The sequence below is a fragment of the Pyrus communis genome, chromosome 8 (assembly GCF_963583255.1).
Source record: "Pyrus communis chromosome 8, drPyrComm1.1, whole genome shotgun sequence".
Lineage (NCBI taxonomy): Eukaryota > Viridiplantae > Streptophyta > Magnoliopsida > Rosales > Rosaceae > Pyrus > Pyrus communis.
Window position 1 is genome coordinate 11272996 of NC_084810.1, and position 24915 is coordinate 11297910.

General features: G+C 39.7%; 1 protein-coding gene across 3 annotated transcripts; it reads right to left on the reverse strand.

The window, feature by feature from the left end:
* Positions 1-19413: 19413 nt before the first annotated feature.
* LOC137742456 (protein TRAUCO-like) lies at positions 19414-24314 on the reverse strand. Of its 3 annotated transcripts, none has more exons than XM_068482324.1 (3): positions 23202-24314; positions 21150-21473; positions 19414-20594 (listed from the first exon to the last, which is right to left on the reverse strand). In XM_068482324.1, the coding sequence occupies exons 1-2, from the start codon at positions 24208-24210 to the stop codon at positions 21208-21210; spliced, it is 1275 nt and encodes a 424-aa protein (XP_068338425.1). In that variant the 5' UTR covers positions 24211-24314; the 3' UTR covers positions 19414-20594; positions 21150-21207. The 3 variants fall into 3 exon arrangements, with proteins under 3 accessions (XP_068338425.1, XP_068338424.1, XP_068338426.1); XM_068482323.1 differs by having other exon boundaries at positions 20709-21473; XM_068482325.1 differs by lacking the exons at positions 19414-20594; positions 21150-21473 and adding an exon at positions 21589-22615.
* Positions 24315-24915: the final 601 nt, after the last annotated feature.

The following is a 24915-nucleotide window of genomic DNA, read 5'->3' on the forward strand; positions in this document are numbered from 1 at the left end:
GTGAATGGAAATATGAGATGTTCCTTGAATGAATGAATGCAAGGGTATTTATAGGAGGAGTGGAGATGTATATGGCTGTTTGTTTAAGGTGTTTGTGTGGAGGAATGATGGAGAATTGCATGTGGAATGGCTGCAATGATGAAGAATGAAAGCTGGAAAATAAAAGGGAAAGCTGGAAAGGCATTGAAAGCCCACGGCAAAGGGGTTTTTGGTGGTGTAAATGCATGTGAATGCATGGCATTTGAAATGATTGTTGTTTGGAAATGAATGTGATGCATGTGAGTTAGAAATGTGGCTGAAATGATGAGAGATTATGCACGGCAATGGGTTGGTTTTTTGATGATTTAAAATGTTGATGCATGATGAAGAGTTAATAAATAATGCATGTAGGGTTAGCTAGGTTGTGTGATGATGAGTGTATGTGACATTGTTTTGTGACAAAGAATGGATAGGGTGAATGATTATGTGGCTACATGTTTGAATGATTAAAGTGCATGTGGGTTGATTGAATGAATGCAAAGTGAATGAATAATGAAATGGGAAAGCATGACCAAGGTGGAAATGCATGTGAAATGTTGGAAAGGGATTGGGAATACACGGCTTTGGGGAAAGAATGAGTGGATGTGCAAATGTGTTTTAATTAATGAAAGTGTTTGGAGAATGAATGCAATGATGAAGAGTGAATAAAGAATGCATGTAGGGTTAGCTAGGTTGGCTTTGTTTGGGTGCATGTGTGTTAATGGTGGTTTTGCATGTGAATTGATGGATTGTTTTTTATGGAATGGATGGTTCTTTGCATGGCTATAAGGGAGAGAATAAGAGAGAATGGGCTAGGCCCTTTGTTTTATGTCCAAAGTGAATACAAGGCCTTCAAATTCGTCCATCCTCTTGGCTCCATGGATAAGCTATCCAATCCATGCCCAAAAATGCTCCAAATGGCCTCAAAATGCACCTTCTTGCTCCCTAAGCCCTTAGAACCTGAAAACACACAAAAGAAGCATAAAGAACTAAAATAACTAAAGAAACATAACGTAAATGTACGAGAACAAGCCATTTAAGTCGCATGAATATGCTCCTATCAAATACCCCCACACTTAGCTTTTGCTAGTCCTCGAGCAAAACAGAATAAAAACAAATAAACAAAACGACACTAAACACGTAAAACACAACCTAAACCTTCCAACAACCGTCTTAGGGATTTCCAATGCACATGACATGTTAAAAATCATCATTCTCACAGATTTTAGTCATCTTCACACTTAAGTACATTCTTAATCATAGTCACCATATACTAGTTCACAATTAATCATTTAAAACCATGTTTTGAATGTAGTAACATGCCTTAGAGAATTTGCTCAATTCCTTACAAGATATGCACTCGATTTTCACTCAGAATTTCTAACTACACACCCTAATCTAGTCATATGTGAGAAGATTGATGTAACATGAAAACGAACACTCACATATATGTATCACAAAGAACGCAATTTCTGGAGTTAATAAGCATGTATAGATATGATCTCATGAATGGAATGCTACTACTTAGACGCGAGAACCAGTGACACCATATGCTCATACCAAGTTCAAACTCCACAAATTGAAATACACAACACTCAAGATAGAAGTCAAGGGTTGTAACGGGGCTTGGGGTATGTGGATAACAAAGAAGGGATATGGAAAACAAAGGTTCTTAAAGAAATAGTGAGCAAAGCATTTGAATCAACTTAGAATTCACTTTTGAATGAAAACTCAACTTTTGAACAAAAAGGGAGAATTTAGACAATTTACGCCCAGAATTGGTGTTTTGGAACCTTTCTTCAATCACTTATTCTTTCATTTTTTTTTTTTTTTTCAAGCTCTTCTTTCTTTCTTTCTTTTCTCTTTTTTTTTTTTTTTTCTTTTCTTTTTCTTTTCTTTTGAATCTCAAAACATAAACACTTAAACATTCTCTCCCCCACACTTATTTTCTTTCATAATGTAACTCAAAAGGAATTCAATTAAGTCATGCTCACTATCTTTTAAGAACAAGGGTGGGGATTGTCCTAAACTAGGCTAGGTGAGGAAAATGTGGGTAAACAAAGAATAAAGGCTAAACAAGGCTCAACGGGGTTAAAACTTACAACAAATACGAAGTATGGGAAGTAAGGCTATTTGGCTATGGTGGTGGTCACTACACAACTTCTTCTTGAATATGTGTTATGCAAATCAATAACATGCTTTGAATGAAATGGGCATGAGTTCTAGCATTTGGAACTATATGATGAAACGCCTTCTAAGTAGTAACCAAGCAACGAATAATGAGATCATGCAACGACTTTAGAAAACAAGAAATCACAGATTATACTCTCCAAAGAACGTTATAGGCTCAAGTCTCTCAGGGTTGTAGCGTTTGTTTGAGTTCCTTCCTTCAAGCATGTTACAAAAACGAATTTTTTTTTCTTTTATGATTGCATGTGAAGTCATACATTATAACCATAACCAAGCATATACCAAGAGTAAATCAAACTTTTCTCTATGTTCATAACTCTTTCTAACCGTCATGCAATTATAAACCAAATCCTTATCATTGTGTTGGAAGGTACCCTAAGACACAAACACACAAAAATGACTCAAAACACTCTTTTTAGGCTTTTCAAAACATTTTCTTCAAATTTTTATGTGATTTTCGGAGTTATAAAACAAAACACACTAAAACACTCTAAAACAATTTAAAAACACCTTAAAACAGCAAGGAACAACATTTGAAGTAATAGGTGATAAAATCCCACGAATTTGCATTAACAACATTAGTTACCCCCCCCCACACTTAAATCAAACATTGTCCTCAATGTTTTAAGCATAGATTCACACAAAATATAAGTAAACACACAAAAAGCACTTAAACATACTAAACATAGCAAAATGTAATTAACAAAGAGAAGAGTTTAGGGACGCAAATCTGGTTATGGAGTGTAAATTCCCTCTTCTCCTTGGTGATTGCATTGAGGCTTGATGTTGTTGATTCCACAGGCTTACTCTCGAACTGGTTGCCGCCCATCGTTGATTTTCCTTTGTGCTACTCTTGATCTGGGCAGCAGGATTCCCTTTAGGGTCTCCCCCGAAGGTCTGAGCTTCCTCCTGTCATCTGTTTCTTTGTTCAATCTTTGCAGGAGTGGTCCCTTCTCTGGAAGTGTATCAACCGTTGAAGATGACTACTCGAGAGCAACGCTAGGTAAGCAATCAGGAATATATTCCAGGCAGTTGGAACCAGATCGGAAGACTGACTCCAAGTGCCGGCTGATTGCTTCTTTCACTTTGCCATGCGAGTAAGAACAAGGACAAAGAAAAGGACAGGGAAAGAGCATGATATGAGATACTTTTGCTTTAGACCTTGATGATATGAGATACCTTTGCTTTTGAAGAAACGGCGAATGAAACAGCACATGTATTTGTTGTGGTTGTCTCCACATGCTTCGATCGACCGTTTCCTTCTGCCTCATTTGTACTCCAGGTTTCTGGTATCTTCTTTGGGGGAGAAAAAATTGAGTATTTCAAGAGGTTTTGCTGGGAGTGCGCCCTCAGAGGTGAGGGAGAGTTGGGCATTTTTCTTCAAGTTTGCCTTGCCATAAAAGACGAAGGTCGACATATATAGAGATAATATCAAGTGGTGGTACTGTTCTTTTACCCTTGTCGACAAATGTCTCTTCGATATCAGAACGACGCCTCTTCGATTTCTGAGCAGGCGCCCTTTCGATTTCTGAACGACGCCCCTTTGCTTTCTGAACAACACGTTGTAGTGTGGATGCGGCTCCTTTTGACAAAGCTGCACGCGTTTTCTGAAAAGCAGAGAAAGCGTCGCCGAACTTTGCGCTTGTCGGCTAAAGATGTGTAGTTGCGATGATGGCCTCCACGTGTTGTCTGAAAAGAAGAAATCTTTTGACAAAGTTGAACGCGTCTTCTGAAAAGCTGAGAAAGCGTCGCCTAAATTACGCCTGAAATTCCGGCTTCTTGAATCGGTGGACGCGTCGCCTTGGCTTTTTATAGAGCTATCGACCACCACAACAAACACACTCTGAAGATTTCCCATTCTTGAAAATCGACTCCGGCCCTTTGAAATTTAACTTCATCCCTTCTCTTTGAACACTTTTGAAAAATGGCAAACTCATCGAACCTTAGCTTGGAATTGAGCCTTAGCAGTGATACGGGCGCGCCGCGTCAAGGTAACGTATGGCGCCCTTCTTTCTTATCTTCTAACGGTCTTCTTACAGGTGAAGACTCCGTGATGCAGGACGCCACAACAGCTACAATAGTAGCTAGGAACCTCCTCACTCCAAAAGATAGTAGGCTGCTGTCAGGACGGTCCGATGAGCTGGCCGTTCAAGAGTCCCTCGCACTTAGTGTTCAGTGTGCGAGTTCTGTGTCCAACATGGGTCAACGCCTGCTTGCCCGCTCCCGTCAGGTGGAATCATTGATGGCAGAGGTGGAAAGTCTTAAGCAAGAGATCCAGCAGCTTAAGTACGAGAATAGAAGTTTGCACGTGCTTGCCAACAACTATTCGACGGGCATGAAGAGGAAGCTTGATGAGCTGCAAGAGTCTGAAGGTCGGATTCACAGTGACTGTCAAAGGTTTTCGTCTTTCCTCCAGAGGCACCTTTTTCCTGGCTCATCTAGCGCTTGGCCAAGTCTTGAGGCCTGGAATGCTCTAGCTCCGATGCCTCCCGCTCCGATGTCTTCCGCTCCAATGCCTTCCGCTTCGATGCCTTCCACTCCGATGCCTTCCGCTCCAAAGCCTTCCGCTACTATGCCTTCCGCTCCGACGCCTCGTAGTGGGGCTTCACGTAAACAACCTTTGTGAAGCTCCATCTTTCTTTGTTTAGCAGTGCCTATCAATAAATCAAACATTTTCTCAATGTTACAATCATAGACTCACACAATTAATAAACAAACAAACAATAACAACTAAACAACCTAACAAGGCAGAAATGAAATAGCAACAAAGAGAAGAGTTTTTTAGGAATCTGGAATTGGAGTGCTTTCTAAGTCTTCCTTTGTTGAATGCATGGGTTGCCTCCCAAGTAGCGCTTTCTTTTACGTCTTGCAGCCGGACGGTACCTCCGTTTAAGCTTGACTAGGTTCCACGGCATGGAGGGGTACCTCCTCCACGACATGCTCCTCAAACGTCTCGTAATAGGGCTTCAATCGATGCCCATTCACTTTGAATTCTTGCTGCGTCCTTGAACTTTTGATTTGTACTGCACCATGAGGGAAAACATTAGTGACAATAAAAGGACCAACCCATTTGGAACGCAACTTACCCGGAAACAGCCGAAGGCGAGAATTGAACAACAACACTTTCTGCCCAATAGAGAACGTTTTGGCACGAATCATCTTGTCATGGAATGCCTTCGTTTTCTCCTTGTAAATCCGGGCATTCTCATATGCTTCATTTCGGATTTCATCAAGCTCACACAATTGAAGCTTTCTATGTAAACCTGCGGCATCAAGGTCCATATTGAATGTTTTGACGGCCCAATGTGCACGATGCTCTAGTTCGACGGGAAGATGGCATGGCTTCCCATAGATGAGCCGAAAAGGTGACATCCCAATGGGGGTTTTGTAGGCAGTGCGATACGCCCACAATGCATCGTTTAAGCGCAAACTCCAATCCTTCCTTGTAGGCCCCACGGTCTTCTCAAGAATCTGCTTGATTTCCCTATTCGAAACCTCGGCTTGCCTGCTCGTTTGAGGATGATAAGGTGTGGCCACCTTATGTGTGACATTGTATTTCTTGAGCAACGCCTCGATGGTTCGATTGCAAAAATGGGAACCTCCATCACTGATTAGCACTCGTGGCATTCCAAACCTTGCAAAAATGTTAGTTTTCACAAAATCTGCAACCACTCGAGAATCATTAGTTCGGGTGCCTTTTGCTTCCACCCATTTCGACACATAGTCCACAGCAAGCAATATATACAGAAACCCATGTGACGAAGGAAAGGGACCCATAAAATCAATACCCCAAACGTCAAAGATTTCAACACTAAAAATGGGGGTTTGCGGCATTTGTTGTTTAGGACCAATATTGCCCGTTCTTTGGCATCTATCACAAGACATGCAAAATGTTCTAGCATCCCTAAAGATGGTAGGCCAATAGAAACCACATTCTAACACCTTAAGTGCTGTTCTTTGAGTGCCAAAGTGTCCCCCACAAGCATAAGTGTGACAAAAGGTTAGAATAGCATTAAACTCAGAATCGTGCACACACCTACGTATAACTTGGTCAGGGCAATATTTCCACAAATACGGGTCATCCCACACATAAAACCGTGCCTCTTTCTTCAATTTATCACATTGGTGTTTAAATAATTCACTCGGAACATGTTTAGACACTAAATAATTCACCAAATCAGCATACCAGGGTTCACTTACCTTGACGGACATCAGTTGCTCATCTGGGAATGTCTCTATGATAGGCACGGCATCCTCTTCATGCACCATACGGCTCAAGTGGTCAGCCACCACGTTTTCACTTCCTTTCTTATCCCGGATTTCGATATCGAATTCTTGGAGAAGAAGCATCCATCGGATAAGCCTCGGCTTTGCTTCCTTTTTCGTGAGCAAGTACCTCAAAGCTACATGATCAGAATAAACGATTACTTTAGTTCCAATTAAATATGAACGGAATTTATCTAAAGCAAAAACCACAGCTAGAAGTTTTTTTCCGTCGTGGAGTAGTTCAATTGGGCATCATTGAGAGTCCGAGAGGCATAGTATATGACATGCGGCCGCTTGTCTCTTCTTTGTCCTAGAACAGCTTCTAATGCATAGTCGGATGCATCGCACATGAGCTCGAACGGAAGGCTCCAATCTGGAGGTACAATAATGGGGGCCGAGACTAGCTTCTCCTTGAGTTGGTTAAATGCCGAATTACACTCTTCATCAAACTTGAATGGCACATCTTTTTGAAGCAATCGGCAAAGAGGGTTGGACATCTTGGAGAAGTCCTTGATAAAACGCCTATAGAACCCTGCATGGCCAAGAAACGAACGTACCTCTCTAACCGAAGTCGGAGAGGGTAAGTGACGTACAAGGTCTATTTTCGATTTATCTACTTCAATTCCTTTTTCTGAAACAATATGTCCTAAAACTATACCTTGTTTCACCATAAAGTGACATTTCTCCCAATTCAAGACAAGGTTAGTTTCAACACATCGTTTCAAAATTAAGGTCAGATTATCCAAGCAATTATCAAATGAACTCCCAAATACACTGAAATCATCCATGAAAACCTCAATGATCTTTTCAACAAAATCGGAAAATATACTTACCATACACCTTTGGAAAGTGGCCGGTGCGTTGCATAAGCCAAATGGCATGCGACAATAAGCAAATGTTCCAAAGGGACATGTGAATGTGGTCTTCTCTTGATCATCCGGGGCTATCACAATTTGGTTATATCCAGAGTATCCATCAAGAAAATAGTAAAAAGCAAGACCGGCTAACCTTTCGAGCATCTGGTCGATGAATGGCAAAGGAAAGTGATCTTTCCTAGTCATGGCATTTAGCTTCCGGTAATCGATACATACTCGCCAACCTGTTTGAATGCGGGTTGGCACAAGCTCATTCTCAGCATTCTTCACCACTGTCACTCCGGACTTCTTTGGAACACATTGCACCGGTGACACCCAACGACTATCAGAGATCGGATAAATCAGTCCACAATCAAGAAGTTTGATAATCTCCTTTTTCACAACTTCCATCATTGGAGGGTTGAGACGGCGCTGAGCCTCTCGAGTTGGTTTAGCCCCCTCCTCAAGAAGTATACGGTGCATGCATGTGGTAGGGCTTATTCCTTTAATGTCGGCCAAAGTCCACCCTATGGCCGTTTTGTGCTCTCGCAGCACCCTCACAAGCTTCTCCTCCTCCATTGCCGTGAGACTTGATGAAATGATGACGGGCAATGTTTCGCCTTTTCCCAAAAACACATACTTCAAATGGTCTGGCAACGGCTTAAGTTCAAGCGATGGTGCCTGAACAACAGAAGGTAGCATCTTAGTGGAAACTGAATTTGAAAGTGAGAGTGGAACCTTACCATATTGTTGTGGCAATGACTCAAGGGCTGCCACAACCTCAATTATTTCTTTACTAGAACCCATTGCAAAGAATTCCTCCTCCTTGCCGTGGCTTTGCATTGGCCCAAATCCTTCATTTTTGCGCTCTATGGCCTTAGTGATGGTTGTTTCCAGGGCGTCCTCGTTCAATTCTTCAAGGTATACCTGCGCCAAAGAATCGATAACATCAATGGAAAAACAAGAATGGTCATCAACGGGATATCTCATAGTTTCAGAAATATTAAAATCAATCACTTCCCCATCGAATTCCATTGTCAAGGTGCCTTTGTATACATCAATCTTCGTTCGGGCCGTCTTCATGAATGGCCTACCAAGGAGAATCGGCAAAGATGTAGAATGGGCTGAATCCTCCATGTCTAGGACGTAGAAATCAGCCGGAAAAATTAAATGGTTAACCTGCACAAGCACATCTTCCAAAACTCCTTTTGGATACGCGTTAGAACGATCGGCCAATTGTATAATTACACCATCTTGTTTTAATTCACCCAAATTCATAGATGCATAAATAGAATAAGGCATGACATTTATGGATGCACCTAAATCAAGCATGGCATGTTCAAAACGATTATGTCCAATCACACAAGGAATCGTGAAACTACCAGGGTCTTTGCACTTGGTAGACAGTTTACGTTGCAAAACAGCGGACACATTCTCGCTTACCTTCACTACCTCTTTGTTTGCCCTTCTTCTCTTTGTATTGCATAGGTCCTTGAGGAATTTAGCATACTTTGGAACCTGTTTGATTGCATCGAGAAGCGGTATGTTCACTTGCACCTTCCGGAACGTTTCAAGAATGTCCTTCTCGCTTTCTTCCTTTTTTTCTTGCATGAACCTGCTAGGAAAAGGTACATTGGGCAGATTAGGACGTGAAGTACATGAATTTGAACTTAAATTACCTGATTTGGCCGAGTTAGGGTGATTGGGGGCCTGCGGCATAGGGTTTTTCACCCTTGCCGTGGGTGAACTAGACACTGCCTCAGGTTGTGTCGTCTCTTCATCTACTTTCTGGGCAGATTTGGGATTGTTTGGCTCGGTCCCAACTTCTTTTCCACCCCTTAGGGTGGTGGCCTTGGCAGATTCGAATCCTCCCTTTGGATTGACTGTGGTTGAGCTAGGAAGCTTTCCTTGCTCTCTAATCTGTCCAAGGAACTCAGAAATCTGCCCTATTTGTTTCTTCATATCCATCATCTCCTTCTCGTTATTTGCTATCCGGTTGTTTTGATTTTGCAATCCCTGCGAAATAGAGGTTAGTAATTGCATAGCTTGATCACTTTCCAAGGACGTACCTGAATGAGATGATGCCGAAGGTTGTTGGGGTTGTTGGGGTTGTTGGGGTGCATACGGCTTGGAATAAAAACCAGGGGGGTTTGGCCTAAATCCTCCTTGTTGGGCAGCTTGTTGTGGCTCCCTCCATTTGAAGTTTGGATGGTCCCTCCATCCGACATTGTAAGTGTTCGAGTATGGGTTGTTTTGATTTTGTCCTTGGAAACCAATTGCATTGGCAGATTCCCACCCACCATTCTCGATTAGTTGAGGGCACTTGTCGGATGGATGCCCTTGAATTGAGCACACGCCACAAACTTGGTGTTCTTGTGCTTTTGGACCAATCACAACCTGAGAAACAAGAGAAGTAAGATTAGCAAGTTGTGATTGAATTTCAGAAATAGCACTCACCTCATTTACACTTTGTTGCCTTGGGGCTTCCCTTTGGCCCACTCCTTCATATTGTTGAGCGTTGAGCGCTCGGTTGGCTATGAGAATCTTGGCATCCCTTGGTGTTTTGTCCACCAATGCTCCTCCCGCTGATGCATCAAGCATTTGACGTTCGATAGGAAGGAGGCCCTCATAGAAATATTGAAGGAGAAGTTCCTCCTTCATTTGATGTTGAGGACATGAAGCTACAAGGCCCTTGAAGCGCTCATAATAAGCCGGGAATGTCTCACCATGATTCTGTTGAATACCACTAATTTTCTTCCGTAAGAGAATCACTCTCGAAGTAGGGAAGAATTTCTCCAAGAAAGCACGCTTCATACTCTCCCACGAAGTCACAGTTCCCGGGGCTAGTTCGTAGAGCCAATCTTTGGCCTTGTCCATAAGTGAAAATGGAAAGGCCTTCATCTTCAATATACTCTCATCCACATTGACGGGGGTCATGCTCGAACAAACCACCTCGAACTCCTTCAAGTGTTTGTTGGGGTCTTCCATAGACAAGCCATGGAACTTCGGAATATGGTGTAACAAACTGGATTTGAGTTCAAATTCATCGGTCTTGCCTTGGGCAGCCGCGGGGTATTGAATGCAAAGAGGGGCTGCATTGGCCAAACCTGAGGCAGAAAGCTCTTTAATGGTTCGATTGTCCACGGCCATGGTTGGTACTTCCTCTTTAACCCAATCCGTGGCTTCCTCTTCTACTTCAGGTTCGGGACTAGGAGGATTAGACTCTTGCAATTTCTTGTTCCTTCTCAAAGTCCTCTCGAAATCACCGTCAAAGTCGGAGATATGCTCACGAACAGGTTGTGAGCTACGGGTCATAAACTAGTACCTACACACAAAAGTAAACAAGATAAGTAACCAACTTAATAGACTTGGCACAAGTAAGAAAACAAGTTGCCACACACGGCACAAAAACACATACACACGGTGCAAAAAAAAAAAAAAAATTAAAACAAAACAGAAACTAAACAATTTAAACAAGACTCCAGACAAGGGATTAGCAATTTTGCCAATCCCCGGCAACGGCGCCAAAATTTGATGCGAGATTTATACGCACACAAACTAAACCCTATTTGTGAAAATTGTAGTAATGATGTAAGTAGGGATCGTTCTAACCGGGGATTAACTAGGGGTGCTAATCTAATTTGAATTGACTTGAAAACACAAAAAACTAAATGTAAATACTCTTAACAAGACTACTATGACTCAGAATGGCTTTGAAAAACTCAAACTGCCTAAAACAATCAAATTGACTCAAATAGAAACTAGAACTTGATTTAGACGAATTTGAAATTGTTTATGACTCCAAAAGCTTAAAGATACAAAAATAAAACAAATACGAATGATTAAGACTCAACGAAATATGGGGGAAATGTGTTTGGACGATATTAAATTAAATGGACAGAATATAATTAAAGGCAAAATGTAAATATGAATGTGATGAAAAATATGGATGATGGAATAGCTAAGGGGTTTTTCTCCACACATGTTACACTTGCATACAAGATTGATTTTCGGTTGGTCTTTCGATAAATTATGAAACTCAATGCTCCAAGTTAATTAGGTCCGCTTAAATTAACTTTCAGATTTCCCTAGATTCGTTGGATTGAATGGAATACGCATTACAACCAAATTATTCTTAATCAAAGTCCCTAACTATGGAATACGCATGATAGAGACATTCAACAAAGATCATTAAGTTCAACGGAAATCATAAACATTGACGAGGCATTCGTTACTATGGAATACGCATGAAACTTATGCCAAGAATTCGTTTAACGCGATTGTTTAAAAGCAACCTCCACTACTTGTGAATATAAGTTCGTAACTATTAGGTGAAACTCTCTTATATTCTAGCGTCATATTCATTCAAACGGTTAAACAAATTGAATCCACAACTTATGAAATTCCAACCAAAAGTAATCAATTCATATTGCAAGCATAAACATGTATTTTGAATCACCCCCTAGCTAAAGGGGGGTTTAGTTCCTCATAACTTTGAAATCAAAGAAACACCTAAACATTCCAACAACTCAAACTTGAATTGTATGAACGTTTAGGCACTCTTCTCTTCCATTACAAAACAAAGAAAAGTGAATTTAAACTTTGAAATCAAAGAAACACCTAAACATTCCAACAACTCAAACTTGAATTGTATGAACGTTTAGGCACTCTTTTCTTCCTCGTTGTTGTAGCACAAGGTCTAAGGTGAGCTTTGGGGATTATGTGAAGTGTTTTGGAGGGATGGGAAGTGGTTGGATAGTGGCTGCAATGGAGGAGAAAAACTGCACAGAAATGGAAATGATTTGCGGCACAAGGGTTGTGTTTGTGTTGTGTGAAGTGTTGTGAATGGAAATATGAGATGTTCCTTGAATGAATGAATGCAAGGGTATTTATAGGAGGAGTGGAGATGTATATGGCTGTTTGTTTAAGGTGTTTGTGTGGAGGAATGATGGAGAATTGCATGTGGAATGGCTGCAATGATGAAGAATGAAAGCTGGAAAATAAAAGGGAAAGCTGGAAAGGCATTGAAAGCCCACGGCAAAGGGGTTTTTAGTGGTGTAAATGCATGTGAATGCATGGCATTTGAAATGATTGTTGTTTGGAAATGAATGTGATGCATGTGAGTTAGAAATGTGGCTGAAATGATGAGAGATTATTCACGGCAATGGGTTGGTTTTTTGATGATTTAAAATGTTGATGCATGATGAAGAGTTAATAAATAATGCATGTAGGGTTAGCTAGGTTGTGTGATGATGAGTGTATGTGACATTGTTTTGTGACAAAGAATGGATAGGGTGAATGATTATGTGGCTACATGTTTGAATGATTAAAGTGCATGTGGGTTGATTGAATGAATGCAAAGTGAATGAATAATGAAATGGGAAAGCATGACCAAGGTGGAAATGCATGTGAAATGTTGGAAAGGGATTGGGAATACACGGCTTTGGGGAAAGAATGAGTGGATGTGCAAATGTGTTTTAATTAATGAAAGTGTTTGGAGAATGAATGCAATGATGAAGAGTGAATAAAGAATGCATGTAGGGTTAGCTAGGTTGGCTTTGTTTGGGTGCATGTGTGTTAATGGTGGTTTTGCATGTGAATTGATGGATTGTTTTTTATGGAATGGATGGTTCTTTGCATGGCTATAAGGGAGAGAATAAGAGAGAATGGGCTAGGCCCTTTGTTTTATGTCCAAAGTGAATACAAGGCCTTCAAATTCGTCCATCCTCTTGGCTCCATGGATAAGCTATCCAATCCATGCCCAAAAATGCTCCAAATGGCCTCAAAATGCACCTTCTTGCTCCCTAAGCCCTTAGAACCTGAAAACACACAAAAGAAGCATAAAGAACTAAAATAACTAAAGAAACATAACGTAAATGTACGAGAACAAGCCATTTAAGTCGCATGAATATGCTCCTATCACCAGTTATTATTGCTTCAGATTTGACAAGCATAGAAGAGGAAAAATTACTGCGTGTTTTAAGAAAATACTAAGATGCATTGGGGTGGACCATAGCTGATATTAAGGGTATAAGCCCAACAATTTGCATGCACAGAATATTGATGGAGGATGACGTAAAGCCGATAGTTGATGCTCAAAAAAGGTTAAATCCTATCATGAAAGAAGTTGTGCGAAACGAAGTAATGAAACTACTTGATGCAGGCATGATTTATCCAATTTCTGACAGTAAATGGGTTAGCCCTACACAAGTTGTGCCTAAGCGTACAGGTATTACCGTGGTGAAAAATGATAATGATGAGTTAATTCCTACAAGATTGACTACGAGTTGGAGAATGTGTGTGGACTACAGAAAGCCTAACGCAGGGACAAGGAAAGACCATTTTCCATTGCCTTTCATTGACCAGATGTTGGAACGGTTAGTTGGACGAGCATTTTATTGTTTTCTAGATAGGTATTCCGGGTATAATCAGATTTCAATTGCACCAGAGGATCAAGAGAAAACCACTTTCACTTGTCCATTTGGTACTTTTACTTATCGGAGGATGCCATTTGGGCTATGTAATGCACCAGCCACCTTTCAACGGTGCATGATAAGCATATTTTCAGGCTTGGTTGAAAGAATTGTTGAGGTATTCATGGATGATTTCTCAATTTTTGGGGATAGTTTTGATCTTTGTCTACAAAATTTATCTCAAGTTCTTGAGAGATGTCAAGAAACAAACTTAGTGTTAAACTAGGAGAAGTGTCATTTTATGGTAAAACAAGGCATTGTTTTGGGACATCTTGTTTCAAACAAAGGAATTGAAGTTGACAAGGCAAAGATTGATGTTATTGCCAATTTGCCGCTCCCTACTACAGTAAAGAGCATTCGATCATTCTTAGGACATGCTAGGTTTTATCGACGGTTCATGAAGGATTTCTCCAAGATTAGCCGTCCTTTGTGCAACCTTTGGGGGTATTTTGATGAGCGGATTTTATAGTATATATTTAACCCTATTCTTGGTATATTTTGGTTAATATTTTGAAAGAATTTTGATACTTTGAATTGTATTTCTAATTTAGGACTTTCGACTTCCTCTGGAGAAAAACATAATTAAATGGACGAATTTTGGAGTAATTCTAGTTGGAGGATGTTCGTGAGTCACTTGGCTTGATCGTATCAAAATATCAAAATTTTCTACCAATCGGTTATTTTCTGGCCATAAAATAAATGAGCAATGCGCAGTGCTGGAATAGTGACGTTTCGGGCTTGAATTGCATTTTTGAAGTCCAAGATGACCTCGGATGGGTTCATGGCCTTCTGGAGATGTGTTCAGAACGTCCCGATCTTTAAAACAAGCCATATGGGCCGGATTTGGAGGATTTCTGAGGCTAAAACGTGGCTGGACAGTTCCCTTGCAGTTTTTCCTAGTTTAATTAGGATTTTATTTTCTAAGTGTTTTATTTTATTATTTACTTCCCTAGTTGGAATAAGAGACCTATGTGTTAGGGTTTGTAGGGGGGCTCAGCAATTATATTGCTTGGCCGTTCTTAAATAGAGGGGGTAATTTTTGATGAGTTTGGGGACAAAGAGTGATTGCTAGGGTTCGTGGATATTTTCTACTTTAAGGTGTTTTCATTCCTTTGACTCATTTGAATGATATTTCCTTTGATTTTTATTATGAGTATGCGTAACTAATTCTTTTGCTAGGGTTAGGCCATGAACCGTAGCATGAATATGTAATTTTATTAATTTGCTTATGAATGGATGCATGTTTGCTTTGAATTATTAATCACCACGATTAAATCTATCTATATATTTTAATGATTGATCACCATTAGGGTATTTAGACAAGTTATTTGATGCAATTTCTGTTGGAACATCACCCTGAAATTGAGGAGGGCTTCTTGTGATTAGTAATTGTAAGTTCACTTAAGGCGAACATCACGCTCTTAAGGGTTGCATGGTTTTTCAAAGGGTTTTCACGAAGTTTAATGAGTCTTGCATGTTTATATTTAATCTGAACATCACAGACGAATTGCATGTTAGATATACGTTTTCGCTTGAACATCACAAGGAAAATATGCGTTAAGAAAATCTAACCTTCAAAGCATGGATGTGGAAATTTATAAGTAATTGATAGAATTGCATAGGATTGTAACGGTAACGGCTTAACCCTAGTCTTTCCCTAAATTTTTTTAATTAAAAAACGTTTTTCTGTTTGCAGCCTTTATTTTCTAACTTCTAGGTTCTTTAATTGTTAATTCAACATTTTCAAACTCAAAAATCTCAAATCTTTGATAAAAATCTGTTTCAATAGTTAATTAAGAGTTGATTTAATTATGAATTAATCAAACAATCTTTGTGGACAATGACCTTGCATGAGCAATTATACTACAATTATCTTGTATTCTTGCAAGTATTTTCAATGATTTTAACCCTATTTGTATGTGGTAAAAATCCTATCAGTTATCTTGGATATGTTTTGGAGTTGTCTAAGGCTTTGAACGTGGCTAGTTTCTTTGCTGGGAGATTCTCATTTTTAGATAGGGATTACGTCTTTTAGTTTTTCTTAACTTATTTTTGTTTCCTACTTTTTGGAAGACTAATTTAAATTGTATAGTATTAAAAAGGCTTTTTGGCCGGCCATTGTTTCTCTATGCGATTTTGGAGAGAGATTTTGGCTAAAGCTTTTGACGAATTTGAGATTTTTGCATTCAAGGTGTTTTCAATCTTTGTCTATTTCAATAAAATTTATTTTGATTTCAATTATGAATATGCATGTGTAACTAATATTCTTTTGCTATGTGAGATCATGAGCATTAGCAAGCATATGTAGTTTTTTTTTTCAATTTGCTTATATATTATGCATGCAAGTTTTGAGTTATTGATGACCGCGTTTAAACTATCTAAGTGTTTTGATGATTCACAACCATTAGGATGTTTAGAAAAGTAACTTGATGCAATTTTGGTTGGAGAGTTGTCCTTGAAATTGATGAAGGTTTCTTATGGTTAATAATTGTAATTTCACTTGAGATGAATACCACATCTCATAGTTGCATGACTTTTCAAAGATTTTCATAAAGCTTAATGAGTCTTGCATGTTTAGATTTGATCTGAATACCACAAAATGATTACATGTTTGATATACATTCTAGATTGGGGGTCCAAGTAGAGCATATTTTAGGAAACTTAACCTTGAAAATATGCATGTATAAGTCATAAGTAACTAGGAGACCTACGTAGGATTGTTAAGGTGATGGCAGAACCCTAATGCTTTTATAACTTGATTTAAAAAAAAAAAAATGTTTTCTTTTAGTTTCTTTAATCTCGCTAATTTCTTTAATAGTTTTTATTTAAATTCGTTTTTATTATTTTTAGTCATAAAATCAACCTTTTTTCAAATCTTTGTTTTAAATAATTTATTAAGATTTAGTTTTAATATAAATTGTTTTTAATAATCTTTGTGGATAATGAATTTGTCAAAGTCGACCATACTACAATAAACCTTGTTTCTCTTACAAGTATTTTAGGTGTTTTTAACCCTTTTGCATGTGTGGTAAAACTATAATCAAGTATCAAATGATGCTATTTGGTTAAGGCTTTTCCCATTCTCATTGAAGGACAGCAAAGAATTGGTTGGCTTCTCAACCTCATGAATCGAACACTACGTGGGATGACCTAGCAAAGAAATTTCTAGCCAAATTCTTTCATCCTGCAAAGATTGTAGGACTACAAACGAGATTAAGTCATTTGCTCAATATGGTATGGTACGGCTTCAGAGGCATGGGAAATGTACAAAGAAATGTTTAGGAAGTGTCCACATCATCTGCTGTAGAGGAGGTTTTTATCCGAGATTTAAAAAAAAGGGTTCTCTTGCGATTGTCCCCCTTCCACTGATGACCTTTGTGCCCTAGCAGATATTATACAACCTTGTATTTTCAGTGATCAAAATGCTAGTCTGGTGAGCCCTGTTTTAGATGACGAAATCTGGAAGGCTGTCAATGGTATTGGTGCTCTTAAAGCTCCTGGTCCTGACGGCCTCAATGCTGGTTTCTTCCAAGAGTGTTGGGAATTAGTTAAGGATTCAATTATGTGCATGATTAAATATTTTTTCCAAAATAGATCTACGCTACAACTTATAAATCATACTAATATAGTCTTAATTCCAAAGATTGTTAACCCGGAGATGGTTTGTAATTTTAGACCTATTAGTTTGTAGTGTATGAATGTTTGTTTATTAGATTCTTATTTTCGAGTGTAGATGTAGTACTTAAACAACAAATATGTTTTAATGTTTTGAAGTAATATTTATGTGGTAATGTGTGGTATGTGCAAATTTAAGAAAAAATATATTTTTTTCTTAACAGGTCATAACGGGTCAGGTCACTTTACCCCGTTGGTTAAAGTGACCCGACCTGTTAAGGATCCATTAAGATAACGGATGTGACACGACACGACCCGTTAAGATAACAGGTGTTACACGAAAACGACAGACACGACCCGTTTGTTAGGCCTAACTCTCATAATAAAAATAAATAATGACTAAAACCTTTTTTTTTTAACTTATAAAGAATAATAATAAAAAAAAACTATATATATTTAATATAGAATATATTGTATATATTAAAATGGCTATTGTATTTTATAATAAATCTTTTGATAATTAAACTTTAAAATTATCAAAATATTTTTTTTCTTAACGGGTCAAAACGGGTTACCCACGTGTTACCCGCGTGTATACCCGTTAATAACGGGTTTTTAACGGGTCACCCCGTTGGATGGAAGGAGCCGTTGGGCTCATGCGGAATGTAGCCGACAGGCCCACGTGGGTGGGTCCCTAGCGGTCAGAAGCCTCGCGAGTTAGGCGCGCTGGGCGATTCAGTGGGCTGCGTTTGGCGCCCAAACGCTGAAATGCAATCCCTTCGGTGGGGCCCACACCGACTTTTGGGCGGAATTTAGCCTTCGTTCCCCATTTAGCTTTTAGCCCAAAGTTTTCCCTTGGGTTGGATTGAGTTTGGGAGAAAATTTTAGGAGGAAATTTAGCATTTAGCCCACCATTGCAGATGGTCTAAGGAGGAGATTTATGATATCTTGTTCAGTTACTCTTCATACTTGCACAAGGAAAATGGACCCAGCCGGTTTTCAATCAAAAGACCATTTTGACCCTGGGCTTCTGGGCTCATGCTGGGTCAATTTTATTTCTCTTATCAAAATGAGAGAGAGATTTTATTAAACACAAATTGAAATGTTTTACAAAGAGAAACTCAAAGCCTAAGGCATCGAACCTCCATGCCTGGAAGCCTGGTTTCATCCTCGTCGGCACAAAAACAAACTTCACATCTTGAATCCTGGAAGCAAGCCCCCATATATCGAAAATTAAGCATTCAATTTCCCGGTTTAGCATTTGAATTACGACCTTAGAACGAGATTCCATTTCCACACTAGTATAGCCCTGATTCACAGCAGCCACCCATCGCAGCTCTGACTGCAGCAGCCTCCGCTGCAATCGAGCTTAAAAACATCAGTTTCCCTGTGCCTCCCGCCACCTGCAAAAGCCCAGCAAAGTCCCTAGCCACCCACCCAATTCCTCCATGCACCATCGCAATTGAATTTGATCAAACCCAAGTCAGGTCGCTTCCATCTCACCGATTGACCAGCAAACACCCAAGACTGCCATTTCTTGAACGTCCTTGCAAACAACATTCCCTGGTATTGCAGCTTTGAATTCATTAACCTGTTTTCTCATCGCCAAAGAAGCTGATCCAAACCTTTTCTCCCTTGGCCTAGCTCAATTGTTTGGAAGTTCTTTTTAAAATGACTGAAAACATTTATAAAATAGTTTTGGATTCCAAAAGAACTTGAAATGCTTCTTGCAATAAGCATCGATTATGTACTTCTTCCAAGAAGCACCTTAAATGATTTTCTATAATTCACTTGCATCTTTATTAAATATTTGGTTCTAAGAACATTTTCATCAAAAGTGCTTTTAGTAATTTTAAAAGCACATATAAACGATGGTGGTCATGTTAGGTCAATTTAAACTTACACTAAGGAGATGGGGGAATGGGCTAAGTCTCACAATGAGCTAGCAATAATGTGATTCAAATTCAACTTTAACAAGAATTGAACGTAAGCCCTCACTTACAAGTAAAGAAAATTTTACTTCTCACACAATTTTAATTTTCGGCTATCAGATTAAAGAAGATCAACGGAAAAAAATTATCAAGGGTGTGATAAGTAAAATGGGGTGTAGATAACACACCCCTATAATAACCGAATATCAATGTTGTATTAACAACTCCATGTATACGTATTGATATCAACAATATCAACAAAATATTGATATCATATCAACAATATCTACCAAATGTCGATGCCATTAACAATGACAGTTGAATATCGTTGATTCTGCTGAAGACTACGATAGTGAACACGAAGACGATGACAGAGGAGAACCCCAAAACGCAGCGGCATCCATATCAGATCTTGATCTTTGTGATATCAGCCACCATTGAAACCATAACCATGGCATTCTCATATCACTATCGTTTCCACCTTCTCATATCTCCATCGTCTCCACCTTCTCATATCTCCATCGTCTCCACCTTCACCGTGACCACCATTCGAACCATTGCCACCCCGATCTTTAGCCACCATCATGCCACCACGATCAGACTCCACCACCAAGATTCGGTTGCTTTGGGTTTTTTTCCCATGCGGTTGTAAGTGAAGCATCCATTGCATCTGCTCTAACAGCCTATATCAACATGGGGTAAATACTTCACGACTAGCCTCGGGTCGCCTATCGCAAATCTTCGGATGTGCTTCTCATAAACCGTTGTTAAAAAGGACCTTCAACCAAATCTTAGATTGAGAGAAAGAAAGCGTGAATCCGTCAATCTGATCACTTGCCCTGGGAGTAGCTAAGCAAGATCGATATGACGGAAGAAAACCTAGCCACTAATGTTGCATACCTCAAACCAGAATACCCTCCATAAACAAGTATACCCCTGTTCTGTAGCAAAATGTGCAGCTTCCTCGACATCCAGAGTTTAAAAACAATCATAGAACCACACCAACGATGGGTTTTGGTGCGAGGTTACCAGAAATTTGTTTCTCCAACATGACACTTGACTATGATTGCTCAGGAGAAACTGCTTAGAGTCCATCGATAGTTCCCAAAAATGAAATCAAACTCGACAGCTCTTCAATCTAAAAGAAATACGACCAAACGGAGGTATAACAAAGAATGTAATCCATCATTTTCGTTGCCTCTGCAATACAGTTGAAGTCAGTGCTCAGTGCTCAACGAACGAACCTCCTGTCACGAAAGGAAATATCCAATTAGATCTAAAATTGCAAAAAGACAACACAATAAGAGCATGATAAATATTCCATCTCATACCAACGAAAAAGATCAATGACTAGCACTAACCAGTTACCAATTTCAGAACCGAAGCAGGAGTCAGAGATCAAGCTTTCTACAGATAGACCAAACGAATAAATAAAACCATAGACAAGGTATAATTACTGAAACAGCTACGTCTGAGCCTGTAAGAATCTGAAAAGAAGTGTATATATTAAACCAATGCATAAGGATCTAGAATCTGAAACATCATAACAGTAATTATAATGGACTTGCATGATACAAATGCACAAGCAGGAAGAACAGAGCTATTTATCAAACAGAACAATCGGGACATTGTCTCGCTATGCAATATCATTATGTTTTCCATTAGAACTTGTCAGACAAAGGTCAAGAATACAATGATTATCAGTTCAGTTTCAAGTTGTACTTTTAGCAGCAACTAAAATTACAAAGGAAAGTTAAAACTCATATGCTTCTCCCAAATCCATGAAGGTTTTCCATTCTCACGTTTTGGCTATTGGAAACTCCAGAAACAGAAATAGGGTTGAATTGTGCTGGTTTCTGGTTATTGTTTCTTCTCATCAGAATCTCCATTTTCAACTCGGTTTTCAAACCCATGATAAGGAACTTCAAACATGGGCCGGGGCACTGGACGTCCATCGAAATCTTCTGGAAAGAATTCAAAATCAGGGCCGAAGTTGAACTTGACAACACAATTTGGTTGATGTGGAAGAGTGTACATTGAAGCAGTAGGATAGTAACGTCCACCATATAGATCCTTAAAAGCAACTCCTTGACATACCCCATTTTTAAAAAATGATATCTCACTTCCTGCAAAGCAGATCAACAATCACTCTAGAGTTACACTTACAAGAAAATAAATGTAGGTTATCCTAGCAGAATAGAAACCTTTCTAGTTGAACAGAAGTTTGAAAAAATGCTCCTAAAACCCAGAAAAATTATTGAAGTAGCAAGTTGGTCGAAGAGGCGGCATGTACAATTGCATGCTTGGATCCTAAAGCAACTTACTATTGCACACAGTATACAAATGGCAATGAGTTCAATAACAAACTTGAGGACTGGTACTGGAATTGGATGGGAACACCAAACTGAAGTTTCCTTTTAATCTCAGGAAAAAAGAACAGTTAGGTAACAAATTGGCGAGAAGGAAGCGTTTTTCAACCATGGCAAAGCCAAAAATAATATATTCACTCAGATCAAAAGCAATTGGGATTTTTACTTGATACAGGCTGGCAATGATAAATGCAGGATACATAATGAGGAGTGGTTTTAAGATGGGTTGGGAAAAGCCCCACGCAAATTCCCTACTTTTAGCCATTTGGAAAAGAAAATACAGATATATTCGGGTTTAAATAGCTGATGGTTTCCATTGTCTTTAAATTTTAGAAATTTAAGTTAAATCATGTTTAGTTGCCTGGATCAGGTCCAGGTGTTCACAGCTAAGACTATGCAAGCCCTGACACATAGATTCAATGTCCTGTCCCACAAAGATTCAATTTCCTGTTTCATTGAAATAGAATACACATCTTTCACTATTCTAATTAGATTGTAACTGGATATCACATTCCAAGAGTCAATGCTTGCATGGCTTGTACGTATATTATGAACTTCAAATAATTCTCATGCCGTGGAATCTACCAACGCCTATATACCCCTTAAACTCACGAATTACAGTTCAACCCAAGACTGCAGAGTCAGTTCTTCAATTTAATCATTCTGATTCCTCATTCCCAAAATTTTCCCATCACCTAACTTTATACCAAGTTTTTAACTCATGCTATGACTTGTTGAACAAAGAGGGGCATGAGAGACGACAGATTAAGATTCATAACTAGTTTCACTAAATAATAATATAGGAACAATAATACCATCCCCTGGAAACCATTTCGACCCCTTCGTACCTAGTTTGGCTAAAATGCACAAAGATCATTTCTCCCATCTCTTGCTTTCTTCTGCACAAGCAAATGTTACAATCACATGTCTCAAACCTCACTATAATTATAGTCTCTCTCGCAAGTAAAAGAATTAATAATTATAGTACATTCTCTTGGCTAATGTTGTTCCCCTGAACTTAGATACCGGAAACAATAAGTCAAATGTGCAGTTTAATGCTACAAACGTTATCGTGCAACAGAGATAGATAAAGACTATAAGTCACAAGTTCAGTTGTTTTGATCATCTCTTAGTCTGAAAAGGTGTTATTCGGTCAGTCTTCATGCAAGGAATGTTTTGTTTTATGCTGAGTGGAGGTCTATCTTCTATGAACTGCTAAAGACACTCATTCTATTTTCTATCAACCCAACATCTGTTCAGTTCAACTCGTTCATGATTTCAATTAGAACCATAGGGAAAGAGTGCCATAACAGTTGAACTGTGCAAGTGGATTTGTATTCACATTCGTAAAACAAAACAAGAATGCCTATGCAAGAAACACAATGCCCCGCAATAAATTTCACACCAAACACAACCACAACCACAAAATCACCGAAAATAAACACTTGAAAACATCAACACTACAAAAAACAATCACTCACTCACCAGGCACTACTTTCGGAGGATCCTCCTTCACGTCAGGGGCACAAGCATACCGCTGACCCTTGTACCAAACCAAATGGGGCGGCTTTGGGGCATACGAGCCCCCATCAGGCAAATTTATATAAAACCCAATAACATCACCTTCCTTGTACCCTTCCTCCCCATATTTCTCCCTCAAAGCCTTATGCACCTTACTCCCATCAATGTCCCTATACCCAAAACTATTCGCATCATACCCGACGGGTGCCTGCAAGTCCCCTTTCTCAGTGGACCAGCCAAGCCTTGTGTGGCCACTCTCTCCCAAGTTCACCACCTTTATTTCAAAATACCAAGCCCCCTCAGCCACTCCCCTGGTGGCCCTAACCATTCTGTACCCTTTTGTGCTACCGGCACTCATTCGGTCCTCACTCACCTCCACTTTCTCGGCCTTGTACACCTTGGAGAGGCAGATTGTCATGTCCGGAGTGTCGTCAGTTTTGTCCGGGAACCGCGTGACTGGAGTGATCAACACGGTGTCGTCCCCGGGGGCATTGTGGTTGTTGTTATTGGCCTTGCTCTTCTTTTTCCCCTTGCGGGTCGACTTAGTGACCCACACATTGTTGTTCTTCTTCTTCGATTTCTTCGAATTGGCGGCGGTTGGGGCGGCGGCGGCGACAGCGATTCCGTTGGAGATGGGCAGGGGCAGTGGGGTTTGATCTTGGTCGGGAAAGGGCTCTGCGGTGAGGGAAGAGAGCTGCTTTTGCTTCTTGGGAGGCGGATCGTCGTCGTCGTTGTCGATGTCGATTTCTTGGGATTTGACGGACTCGGAGAGAGATTCGGAGGCTTCGGTTTCGGTTTTACTGCCGTTTTGCGGGTCGTTGGAAGGTGGGTTTAGGGTGTCGGTGTCGGGGTCGTCGGTGGTGGGTTCGGGTGGTTCGATGGGCTCGGCAGTTGGGATTGCGGCGGCGGTTGTGGGTTTCGATTGTTCGTCTTCTTCGTCGTCTTCGTCTCTATAGGTTCGAAGGTTGTCCATGTCTTGGGGAAGAAAGACAGAGAGAGATTGAAAATTTGAAATGGAGAGAGAGAGAGAGAGATATAGAACTGGGTTCTGTGTCGATAACACGCATAAACCTGGGACTGAAACTCGGGGAAGAAGAAATGTTTAAAACTAATGAAGAATATGTCGAAATATTGGATTGGATTGCATTGGGCTATGGACTTAAGTATTTTTCGAAGCCAATCTAAGTGTTAAGGCCCGGTTCCAGCCGACCCACCAAACGGGACTTTCTTCCCCCTATAATCTTATTAAGAGAAAATACAAATACAAATACGGGGACATAAAGTCAAATCTTGTTTATGAGAAAAACATAGCAAGTAATACTATAAGGGAATAAAAAATCAACCCTACTTACAAAGAAAATATATGATAAAAGTCATCTGAAACGATAGTTTGTAGAAGTAGAAAGATCATGAATATAAGCAAAAGCTACACATGAAGAAATGTTAGACCACCAGTAATATACATCGTGGTCTGCACCAAATTATCTTAGGCCTCAGCCCCAGTTGCCCTTGCGTAAGTGACACACCCCGACCAAGATCAGGGCGTACTGGCCGTCACACGAATGTGACGTAACCATGAGCACGTGCGGAAGCTAATAAAGTAGTAATATAAAAAGTACGAATAATTAAAAACTACTAGCATACAGAGTACTAAAACAAATGCTAGCGTAAGTGAGAC